At 39.4% G+C, this 12,500-nt stretch overlaps 2 protein-coding genes across 8 annotated transcripts in view; one reads left to right on the top strand and one right to left on the bottom strand.

Annotated features, from left to right (window-relative positions):
* LOC138006772 (alpha-1D adrenergic receptor-like) overlaps positions 1-7,065 on the top strand; it is a 24,399-nt gene extending 17,334 nt beyond the window's left edge. For 3 of the 7 annotated variants that reach the window (XM_068853288.1, XM_068853291.1, XM_068853290.1), the window contains 2 exons: positions 3,694-3,791; positions 3,934-7,065. In XM_068853288.1, the coding sequence (XP_068709389.1) occupies positions 3,966-4,991 (1,026 nt within the window). In that variant the 5' untranslated portion in view covers positions 3,694-3,791; positions 3,934-3,965 and the 3' untranslated portion in view covers positions 4,992-7,065. Of the gene's footprint in view, positions 1-294; positions 314-3,693; positions 3,792-3,933 lie in introns of those variants that run through there. The other 4 variants (XM_068853289.1, XM_068853293.1, XM_068853292.1 and 1 more) reach the window with 2 other exon arrangements.
* A 1,841-nt stretch (positions 7,066-8,906) lies between these two features.
* Positions 8,907-12,500, bottom strand: part of LOC138005063 (arylsulfatase B-like) — a 3,840-nt gene continuing 246 nt past the window's right edge. The window contains exons 2-4 of the mRNA XM_068851352.1: positions 11,791-12,075; positions 10,563-10,786; positions 8,907-9,203 (exon numbers count right to left, since the gene is read on the bottom strand). Coding sequence (XP_068707453.1) covers positions 8,920-9,203; positions 10,563-10,786; positions 11,791-12,075 — 793 coding nt within the window. The 3' untranslated portion in view covers positions 8,907-8,919. The remainder of the gene's footprint in view (positions 9,204-10,562; positions 10,787-11,790; positions 12,076-12,500) is intronic.

The following is a 12,500-nucleotide window of genomic DNA, read 5'->3' as shown; positions in this document are numbered from 1 at the left end:
AGAAATATAAAAGTGTTGATTTTTCATAATAATCTATTCATTGCTCTCACTCAACATTGGCCCGGCATGCCGTTGAGGGTGATCATTTATTCATTAGAAAATTCGAGTAAAATTATTTGTGTGAAAAATAGATCACCGGTGCATTTTTCAATCAGCCTTTTCACTGCGGTGGTTCGACCCGTTGCACACCTTCGGATCCAGTACGTTTTGGCAGAACTTATTGCGGTCGAACGACATTGAGCAAGGGTACCGATATTGTCGATAGCGCGACATACAAGAATTTTTCCTCCTGTTATATCGCCAAAAACACATCGTGAGTAATGGTTGGTGTGAATTTATTTTAAATTTGTATTAAATTGTAGGGATCAGATCTATAGTAAATTTCTGAACGAAAAACACCATTTATCTTGGAGATAGTATTCTTTTAATCTAATTTGCTGGATGAAAGATCAGACGTAATAAAAGTTGTAGTATATTTTGCCTTGTTTGCGCATTAAATACTGATATACATAGATAGTGGTTGTAAAAGGGTGATAGTCGTTAGTTTGCGAAAATCGCCCGATGAAAGGACTCGAACGATTTCTTGTAAAAGGACAGATGCAAAGAAAGCCGATGATGCTACAGCGCAATACATGGCGGTTTTCTGATCCTGAAAGACTCCTAGATTGTCCGGGTGTGGATTTCTTCGAAACCCTTCGTCTCGAAATCAATGCTCGGTTTGTTTTGGGGAAAAATATTGCTCGACACCCATCAAAAGCCTTTTAAAATCAGGACCATTGTCACAATTTGCTGAGACATAAGTTAATAAAAAAAGGTGGACAACCATGGTATATACCAAGCAGGCGACGTTGTTAAGAAGACCCGTAAATAACTGATTGAACCAAAGTAATTAAATGTTTTAATTATATTTATATGGTTGCCACTGCTATGAGACAGGAAAGATCACCAAAGTTGGGAAAGCGATTTCAGTTTTGAATTAGGTCAATGCATGTATAACTGAATAAGAAAGGCTCGGAAGACGTTTTTTTAATTACTACGACAAAAAGTTGTCATGCTGGTAACCGAATAGTCATTTTCTTTTGTCCGCAACCACGATTTTTTTCTTCATCAGTGCTACTTAGATTTTAAATTGGTGATTACATAAGATTCTTTGCTCTTAATTTCAGTTAATGGTCAGCACTTGTCATTTGTTAGAAATGACATAGTAGGTTAATTAATATGAAGCCGAATTCGAACCCGAATATTAAGGTGCCAAGGCTGCCGATGAGAGATACATATGACACGCTAAAAATTAGGAAAGAAAATGAGCCATTAACATAATAACCGACTCGCCTGCTTTGATTCCATATGCCGTGTCATTTATTTCCTGTTTGATTTGTCTAATTGTTTTTGCGGCCTCCTTGTTTGTTTCGATCAGTTTCTTCTACTTGTCTAGTATCTGCTCTTCCGTTAAAATGACAACTTCAAGACAGGGTGGAAGGTATCGCTAAGTTTAGCAAGAGATGTGTTGCAGCCTTTTATTCTCATCAGACATAACTTGGTTGTGATTACTTCAGCTACTTACATCTGAACAGGTTAACCAACTTCTAAGCAGCCTCGAAGGTATAATTGCTTAGCATCACTGAGCTGGCCTTTTCGTCACTGGTGAAACAACTGCATTTTGCTTTTTCATTCGGTTCTGTGATGTTTAATTAAGGAGTTTCCTGCCATCAGTGTTGGCAGCTACATTCCTTTATGAGCAAACAAACAAAGAAAGAAACTGAGATTCAAGAGAGGATTTGTCCAGTGGACAAAGTAAGGTAGAAACGTAACCCTTCTCTTTTTCGATTGTTCTATTTTCTCAGTAGTCTCTTTCTGTGATCTGACGTTTCAGTGGCTAACAAATTGTTTTGGCACTATCTGATTTGTCGGGTACCTTTAATTAGCGGCCATGGTAAGCATTGTATGAACGAGATGAATCAATATTCATAACAGCGTTTTACAAGGAAAAATAGATATTTTATATCGACTTAAGAAAATGTTGCATTTTTCTCAAAATGGGTGAATGAAAATTTATACTAGTTGAATTCTCACGGGGGGGAACTTTAAGAGACAGGAAAAAGGTTGATCGACATAAATGTAGCTTACTGGAGGAACTTGTCTAGAATAAACTGTCAGGAGAAAAATATACAAACTGGAAACCGTTTGATAATAAAAATCATTAGCAAGTTCCACTGAGTGATGGTCCCAACTCATGATTGTGATCGATGGCAAGCAGAAAAACAAGTGGCGAGCTGGAAATTCATTTCAAAACCCGAATTTGAAAACAATCTTTCTTTTCAAAACGCGGTAGAAAAGAAGTAATACTAACGTAAGAATAAGGTGAACGTTCCTTGCGTTTATTGACGTGGTAGGTGTGGGCTAAATCTATCAGCGATTTTCTTTTTTTAGTGTTTCACATTACATAGTAACTACAAAAACTTAGATTACTGTTTGTACTCACTAAGATTTGAAGGCTTTCAATAAAATGAACGTTCATGGACTTCTAATAACAGAGAAAGCCTGTGTTTGCTCCCAGAAATAGCTTTCTCAAATATAATGCTGTATACAGTGTAAATGGAAAAATACCATACATAACAAACGATATAAAAGAAAATGCGTCAAACAAATAATTGATTAATTCAAAACCGAGAAACTTTTTTCTATTTTTCGGCTCCGCAGCTTTTATCTGTGCTCTGAGAAGAACATAATTGCATGTGTTCATCTTGCCTGATATTTTCTCAGTTCGGTCTTTGGTTCCAAAAGAGGAAAGATTTTGTAGATTCGGAATGCAAATAACCGGTGACAAGCATTTACCTATTCGACGAAAGCACAAAGCAACCCACACAGTTGATAATGGTTCACTGAAATCACGGTATCTTTTGATTTCTGAAGATTAAACACCTTCTGGAAAAATTACACAGATCTGTAGATATATTAAATTGAGTACACTCCAAAACAAATTGAAAAAATTCAAAGTGTTTGATAATCGAGACAGCAAATAGGAAATCAATCAGTTTTGTGTGCGTAGCTAAAAAAAAAAATGTTTGGATAGGGCTTACGCAAACAGTTTTCTTCCTCATGTAATTATATACCTTCATTTGGTATGACATGTCTTTACAAGGGGTTAGTTTAGGCAGCGTGCTCGATGCGTTATCACCTGGCCTCTTTTGTAAATATTATGCTGAAAGAATTATTACATTGCTTTTTCCATGCTTGGGTTGGTCTTGTTTCTGTAGGTGGATCGGAAATCCGATTTGTACGCAAAAAGACTCTGATTTGAGGTTCAATTGATTAAAATGTAAATTACCTCTGTTGCTATTTTACCAACCGGATGATGGATAGCTGTTTTTCGTTGAAACAATTATTAATTGTGGACAGAATTGTCATTTTATTTTGTCACGGTCGTTTGCCAATTTTAGCTGATTTATTTCAATGGACTCTAGTTGGGACCTAAGACCCATAGCTTAATTTTTTGTTGTTGTTTCCATGCCATTTTACAAAAGCTTTTAAGTGTTTACGACAACTAATTTTGCTGTATGCGTTTGTTAATGAATAGAAATGCTTAAATTAAGAACAACTGTGTTCAGAATCCTCCACAGCTTCCGTCAAGCGATTATCGTCATGAGTTATACGCGAAAAGCCACGTCAATAATCTTCATATTATTCCAACAGGCGAGCCAAACAAGACATGGCGGATACAATTGCAATGATTACAACTGTTTATTGTGAGATGAAAAGCGATCAACTCCCCTTTATCGACTTGTCATAAGGTACCTACATGTCCAAATCCTGACTCACGTGTATTGTGTCGTGAGAGGCCCAAAGCATTGTTTCGTATGTAATGTTTACATAGAATCAATTTATTCAGATTACGTTGACGTTTCTTTTGTTCTCTATCTTGTACATACACAGGCACATTAAAGTTATCCGCAGAAGCTTTAAACATGTCTGAAGCAGAGAATGTAACGAATTCCTCGCCAACTGGGATAAACGCCACACCAAGCAGTATTGTCGCCGCAGTATTTGTTGCCATTCTAATCTTGGTGACGTTATTTGGCAATATTCTTGTTTGTGCCAGTTTCTACAGTTTTCCACATCTTCGAACCATTTGCAACTACTTTATCGTCAGCCTCAGCGTGTCAGATATTTTGGTTGCTCTGGTGGCAATGCCATTCTGGTTTATTCTGCAACTTAACCATACAGCGTGGCCGGATTTCTTGTCGCAAGAATTGCTCTTATTTTGGAGTTGTATTGACATTTTTTGCGGTACGGCTTCCATAATGAACCTCACGGCTGTCAGTGTGGATCGAATGCTAGCAATCGTGACTCCTTTCAAGTATCCAAAAATACTGACACCAAAAAAGGCATTGATTTTCATTGCATTTCTCTGGATATACTCAGCTGTAGTCGCTGGCTTAAGACTGGCCAAATGGCCAGGAAGAGGCTATTTCCATTTTGTGTCCGCCGTAAGTTTCTTCATTCCTTTATCGCTTGTTATCGTCATGTATACAGTCATATTTGCAGTTGTGAAAATCCAAGTTGTCAGGATAGGAAGTGCTGGAGGGAGAGACCATGCCAATGAAATGAAAGCCGCAAAAACAATTGCTGTAGTCATCGGTGCTTTCGTCATCTGCTGGCTCCCTTTCTTCGTTGTCGTTTTAGGAACTGCAAACAGTTCCTCTCCTCCTACAGAGTTCTTCAACGTGATCAAGTGGATGGCATATTTGAATTCGTGCCTTAATCCAGTCATATACACTTGCATGAACCGCACTTACAGACGAGCCTTCCATCGACTATTCAGTCGGGTCTACTTAGAGCAGACCGTCGGAAACACCCGACGAACCTCGGTCAGTGTGTACCTGAGCAGACGAGGCTCGGCAATAAGTGGCTATCTAAGCAACCGTAAACCCAGAGGATCTATTGCTCAGACGACGGTCACAAACATGGAGATGATTGAGAGCGAATCATGATGACAAACACAGCGCTTTCTCGTGGCAGGGATTCAGAGGAGAATTCATAAGCTCTTTCGCTTATTTTTCAGTCCCAACCTACAGACTGAATTTAACACAACGCGCCAGGAACCGTTTTAGGTCATTAATTTGGAAGGTGTTTGGTTTTTCCTTAATGTCATTCCAAATAGCAGTGAAACTAATCTGCGTCCTTTTCCCGACTAACACTGTTTGTCTTAATCAAAAGACCGGCGTCTTCACCTAAAATGCCGTTCATCTCATAACGACTCAGAGATTCACCTTTCATTGCAAATCATTCCACTCAGTAAAAGTGCATTTTGAAACGTGGTTCAGAGGTGAACAATCTCATGACTGTTGAACACGCGACGAGATGAAGGATGGAAGAGGGATGGAGGAACATTGACAGATAATAATGCGCAAATTTGTGTTTATTGCTTTTTCCCAACGTAATAATTGCCGAAACACCTGTTTATCTCTCCACCCATCAGCACTGGAACAATATCTTCTTTAGAGAACCTTAGATTCACGAATTGGAACAAGTTACTTGCTTCAGTATGTGACCCGACCATTGTATATAACTAGCAACGATTAACACCAGTAACTTGATTAGCAATAAATTAATTTAGGAATAAGTAGATTTTAATTAGACATGAGGGACGGTCTAGATCACTTATGTTATTAATTAACAATAACTAAGGAACTTATATATTAACTGGCTTGAGTTTTGTATCCTTATGTCAACAAATTTGCTATAATTTAGTATTGCATTGCGGTGCATCCGTCTTAGGAAACTCAAACTCTGTTTCCGATGTTCACATTCCAAACGAAAGACTGCAGAAAAGTAACAGGTCACAACTTCGTTTGTTTCATGTCAAGGTAATCACCTCATTTCGAGTGCAATGTGGACTAAAGGCGAACAAACTTGCACGATCCCGTATGGCGAGTGCAATTCTTTGAAAAGATTTACAAGTGCTTATTTATTCCTAATTGTACGACAAAAATCATGCGAGTGCTTATTAATGATATTCATGCAAAAATATCACCAGCTATCTGCACTAATTTCGCTTTTCTGCACTCTTATTTGTTTGGGATCAATTGACGTGCTCTCAGCCAATCAATGCGCTGAAATTTTTGCATGTATATTGTTGCAGATGGTTATCGTCCAGTTTCGAATTGCTTTGTACCTGTTTCTCGCCCGATGTGAAGGAATCCGGATTCCGGAATCCAGCAAATGAGAGGCTTTGGAATCCGGAACCCATTGTGTGGAATCTCGAGAATCCACAGATTTCGGATGGAATCCAGAATCCATTATTCGGGATTCGGGATCCGGAATCCAAGGGCTGGGATCGGGAATCCGAGGGACACCTTGATTCCTTTAAATAAGGCGATGCTTCAAAACGAGTCTTGATGCACAATTACACAAGTAAAATTGATGGGTATTTTGCTGAAAATAAAGCCCATTTTCATTTAAATGATCTCGTGTCAAGAATCGCTTTGAAGTGGTGCAAACAGCAACTTGAAATGGACCATGATAGAGTTTCGTGATCAAACCACTTTGAAGCGCAGCATCGTAAACAAAATCAAAGTAAGTTATGCTCTTTCAAGAGATTTATGGAAACCACAGACGGTTTATTGATCTTATTTTGTACATACTTACGCCAAAACCACTTTAGATATCTGAGCTCTTTTTGCCGAATAGTTTATAAACTTGCAGATGGTCATAGTTAACACTTAAGTTCTGGTTTCACCAGGGCTCGAAAATCTTGAATGCCGCAGTATTGCACCCTTTGATCATCAAGTACCGGTATCACAAGGATTTCCAAGCACCTGCCTACTAGTATTCGGGAAAAAAATTCGGACAATTTCAGTTGATATGAAACTTCATCTCTGTTTAGAAAATATCACTTATGTTTAGAAATGCAGGCGGCAGACAAGATACGTTTTTTTCAACCAATCTGTGGAGTGAAACGTACAGAAGCCGAAACGGGACCATAAATATAAAAAAAAAAACCAACATGACACGTGTATGTCCGTTTTAATCCTGTTAAATTAATAAAGAGGTACATTTTTTTTCCGTGTTGACCCGATCATCTTTAGAAACACGGTCACCCCCATTCAGCCAATCAGTGCCCAGTATTTGTGTACTCTGTACCCATTAACTGTCTTAAATTATGTAAAGAGACGGGTAAAATAACTACTCATTAGTAAGCTCCATATAGAACATACTAGTGTTTTCTTTTGTTTTCCTTTGTCTAAAGCCCTAATTAGTATGGGTTTAAAGAGTATTTCCATTTGAAAAGATTCTGTCCAACACTGAGAATACATATATTTAACAATTATTCCTCGAGCCCGAATGGGCTCTGAGTCAATAGCCCATGAGGCCGAAGGCCGAATGGGCGATTGACTCAGAGGCCATGAGGGCGAGAGGAATAATTGTTTTAGTAAAATGCAACTAGTTGGTCAAAAAAATATCCAGACAAAACATCTTTCGCTAGTTAAAGCTAGACTTTAATTGTTGTTTTGGTTTTCAAAGCCTGCGCGTTTCGCTACTAGTGGGCTATAACAAATAGCCTACTAGTAGCTCAACCAATCAGAACGCAGCATTGATAATAGACCACTAGTTGGATTTTACTAAATATATATATATAGGTTATTGACCTAGCGTGGGTCAAGACGGCTGGATATTTGCCAAGTTCTTTTTTTGCGTTTTTATGGACCGAGACGAAGTCGACGCTTGGTCAACAAAGGATTTATTATATGGGATAAAACACCAAAAAATTAACCTTTTTTTTATCTTGCGGGACCCAGCGAGAAATACCCGCTCCGGTAACCAATCACAACGCGGAATTTGGTTCATCTTTTCCTCTCACGGAGCTAGTCACATAAAACGGTCTATTACAGGCTGCTAATTTAAACAAAAACAACTTGTAGTGATAACAAAGACAATTCTATTTGAAATTTTCGCTTTACGTAACTTTAGTGAGAGATTAATCACCAAAATAACAAAACCAAACTCGACTCAACAATTTTTAGGAAAAATTAAACGAAAGAGTGGCATCATCACCTCTAGATCTCATGACTTCCAATATGAATCTTTAAGCCAGTAATTTACCTCTTCCACGGGGGTAGTGCCCAAATCAACTGGAACTGGCTTATAGCGATACTCACCGTTACGTCACTTGTTGTCATTAATGCGCCAACCAGAGATCTATTGGCTGTCGAAACAAAGGATTCTTTTGTTCTGTGAAGTCTATACTCGTCTCCAAGGGTTTCAATTTGTGTGTTTCGGTGTTCAGCTTAGGCTTGATATACGTTTACCGACCACGCGTTACTTTGTCGAGTTTTCTTTGAAATTCTGTCTCTTTTTTTCTTTGCTCAATTTCGTTCACTGTGGTATAGGCTTTTGGAAACGTGCACTTTTATCGAATTCATCCCCCAAGCAGTCGGATATGTCTACGATCTCAAGAGCATGTAACTCTTGAGTGGCAAGGACGGCCTCAAGTTCCTCGAGCTCTGTATACTGGCTCATAGCTGGAGCAAATGAGCCATTAAAACAACAAAGAATAAACAAAGATCCAAATAAAGAAACGAATTTTTATTCATAAAATTCTACCAACATTACGGCGACATCCAAAACAAAATATAACAACGTGATTCCCAAGTGTGAATAACACAATCTGCATGTGCCCATGTTCTAAGACAGTTGGACAATGAACGCTCGTGTCCTATGGGATATAGCACCTCTCGCATCAGATAGAAGTGCCACTCGGGCTACACCTTCGTGGCCTTCTCTCTATGCTCGAAGTAATATATCCCATAGAACACTCGCGTTCATTGTCTGAAAACCTGTTAGGGTCGTCATGAGTAATTAATGAGTTTTTGAATTTCAGATCACGTCCGTTCGCCTCTGTTGACTCAGTTACTTCGTTTATTTCCACAAAGTGGAATTGGAAAATGTCATGTGGTGGAATCCAAGACTGATCTGTTTCTTATGCACTTTCGCGCAAGCCATTTTGGAGGCATAATATTCCGATTTATCGGTAAGTTCCTCCCACGGCGTCCAAAAGTCGTTGAAATTTTTTGGATCTGCTGCAGGGCTTATCAAGGGATAAACGACTGGTAATGATGTGCTGCGGTGGTAGTTTAGTCTTTCCCTCAACTCCAGCACTTTCTGTGGATATTGGTCTGAGACATCTCTGTATTCACATGGATCTAGAATGGTAATAATAATAATAATGATGATGATGATACAACGACTTTATAGCTTGTTACCGTAATCGAAATCTAGCAGGGGAGCATATCCTCTGCAACTAATCTCTATAGACAGAGATAAGATGATTTACGAACAAAAGGAGCTGATGAGAGATCTTTTGCTTTCGTCCACCAACATGGCGGAGATGAAGTAACGTGAAAATCACCCACGTTTTACCTAAAATTATTACTATCTAAAATTATTGCAAAAGGAAATACGAGTGGATTACAATTAAAATTGCTACAATCGGCAGTTAGAAAAAGATAACAACCACTACTACATCAGTCTAAGACTGATATTACTTAGGTCAAGTCCCCGTATCCTTGTCCTGAAATGTTTGATACTGGCTGCAAATCTGTCTTTACCTAATAGGTGGTTTTCACGTGACGTTATCTCCGCCATGTTGGTGGACGACAAGAACAAAGGATCTCTCATTGGCTCCTTTTGTTCGTCCACCAGCAATTGTACATTGCAGCATTGTTATCTGTGTCCCTAGAGATTGGTTGCAAACCATCTATAGCTTGCTCCACAGTCTGAAGCCTAAATATCAAATGGAATGTTTTCATGCTTGCCTTATTAGTACGCTGTAACAAATTCTAATGAGGATTTAAAGCTCGTGCACGTGACGTTTTTTCGGTGATCTGAGAGGCTGTTTCTCTGATGAATTATTAATAAAAAATGTAAACAAAGATACCCTTGTATATTGTACACTAGTCAACTGAAATCACGCCCCCCCCCCCCCCCCACGGGTGGGGTAGCTGGGGAGTATCGGGGACATGGCCGTGGTATTACGCTTTTGTATTTGAGCATTTCTCCGGGGGGCCGGGGACAGTAATGGTTTGTTAAAATTAGAGGGGGTTCTTCGCGGGGGCTTGTGACGCTAGCCTTGACTGAGTGCGAGTTTGGTTCGATAAATTTAACAACACACATATGTAAAAAGGAACGAATTCGGCTAAGGCCAGGTCGTTTGTCACTTGACCTTAACTGGGTAAAACAACAAAGGTTTTGTTTGGGTAACATTTCTTTCCGTTCCCTCCTGGGGGCGTGGTTTTAATTGACTAGAGCATTATTTTACATTTTCAATTTCAGTTTACGTTTCGTTGTTTATGAGGCTCTGCCGGGGTAAAATAGCGACAGCACGTAAAGTGAAAACGCGACAGACGACAACCTTTCTTTAAATTTCCTTTAATTTCCAGCAGCAACGTGGCCGCGTTCATGGGGTGCTTTAATTCGAATCGGAAATCCGGATCTGTATCCGCGGATTTCCAACGGTAAGCAAAATTAGTTTCACTACTTTTTTTTTTAGTTTCGCTACATACCCTCGTCTATTTTAAACAGGCAAGCTTTGTGATTTTTGGAGTCACACATGCCCACTCCCTCTGTCCAGTCTCCGCAGTTGATAATTGCTCCAGGAAGAGTTGGACCCCTTGGCCACGGGGTAGATTTAGTGGTCTTGTACGGCGCGTCCCAACCGAGTTCGAATGAATCATCCATGCCAACGACTAGTTTGAAATTTCCTTTTCTAATACCTGCGAATTTCAACCTTAATAGAAGAAAAAAATCATGTTTCCATAAAGTTTATCAGAAATAACACACAAACACATCATTTGAAATTATCTTTTACTAGACGTTTCGTTTGCTTCTGCATTCATCTTCAGAAGTGACGGTTAATACAAAATTGGAGTTTAAATATACAGGATCACTAACGTATTAACTATCAACTATTAAGTAACAATAAAGGTGACAAAAACTAAAAAAGACAGCTTTTCGCTGCTGACATATTCATTTAAGGTCGGCTTTAATTCTTTGATCAACAGTGTCTCCCTTATTTTACAGTGAGTGTCGGATCGCCCTTTCGCTAAAATTTCAAAATGATCCCATTTTAAACTGTGACCAGTTTAAGTAGCATAGTCCGCAAGAGTCGACGTACGATGACCATTATTTAATTCTTTAAAATGTTCAGTTTTTCTCAGCTGTGTCTTTAGTAGTTTAAGGAGGAGGGGCGAGGGGGGAGAATACGCAACTCATTTCGATTTGAATGGTTGTGCACCAGGACTCTCTTTAAAACTGAGGCATGCAGCAACTCGGAAATGGGCTAATTCAGTTATAGGCCTTTATACGATACTTCGCCGACATTGTACAACGTAAACAAGATGGAATAATATTGAAAGACTTAAAAGATAGCTCATAACTATATTTGAAGTGACGTTTTCGAGGCGGGGTTTGCAGAGCTATCAGGGAAATGTAGCATCACGTTTAGGTGAAACGCGTACAGCAAAAGTTATCACGTGATCACGATTTTCCCGCCAATGGACATCACCTTATGAATGAATATTCTGATTCCCGTTTTTTTTTTAAATGAGATCAGCACATTTCCTCTCTGTTTAATGAAAGTTCAGGAAGTGCAGACATTAACATCATGATCACGATCAGCGTCATGATCATGGTCACCAGAATGAAGAGATTAATTTGGACCGGCCCCCTCCCCCCATGCTACGTTAACTTGACTTCAAATGATTTCCTTCAAAAGTCAAGCGCGTGCCTTACCTTGGGTCTGTATTGTGCAGTATTTCATCCCTGGGCGATGGTGCACCATTTGCTATTGTGTCCCAGACATTCATTCCATCGGTTCTCGCCGATATCAGCTCAGCATTGCCGCCGCCTAAGTGGTAAAGTGTCGATGCCCAATCTGTCGCGTCAATCAGTTCTGTGCACACGCGTCTTTTTTGCGTGATGAGATCATTGGCGGTGTAGACGAAGCCCACGCCTTTTACCCCACCCTCCCACAGGGTAGCTTTGCCTGCGCGAAGTGGCCAGTTTGAGCCTGCGTTCCTGGCATAAAATTGCATATAAGGCATTTATGAGTTATGAATTCAACGTTGCTGTTTAAGAGAAGACTCAATAAAGCAAGTATTGGCCAATCACAAGCCGCGTAACGAAATAAATAGTATCGCATTGCGGTGCATCCGTCTTAGGAAACTCAAACTCTGTTTCCGATGTTCACATTCCAAACGAAAGACTGCAGAAAAGTAACAGGTCACAACTTCGTTTGTTTCATGTCAAGGTAATCACCAGATTTCGAGTGCAATGTGGACTAAAGGCGAACAAAATTGCACGATCCCGTATGGCGAGTGCAATTCTTTGAAAAGATTTACAAGTGCTTATTTATTCCTAATTGTACGACAAAAATCATGCGAGTGCTTATTCATGCAAATGATATTCATGCAAAAATATCACCAGCTATCTGCACTAATTTC

This window comes from Montipora foliosa, chromosome 6 (assembly GCF_036669935.1).
Source record: "Montipora foliosa isolate CH-2021 chromosome 6, ASM3666993v2, whole genome shotgun sequence".
Lineage (NCBI taxonomy): Eukaryota > Metazoa > Cnidaria > Anthozoa > Scleractinia > Acroporidae > Montipora > Montipora foliosa.
This window is presented reverse-complemented; position numbering and strand designations above follow the sequence as displayed.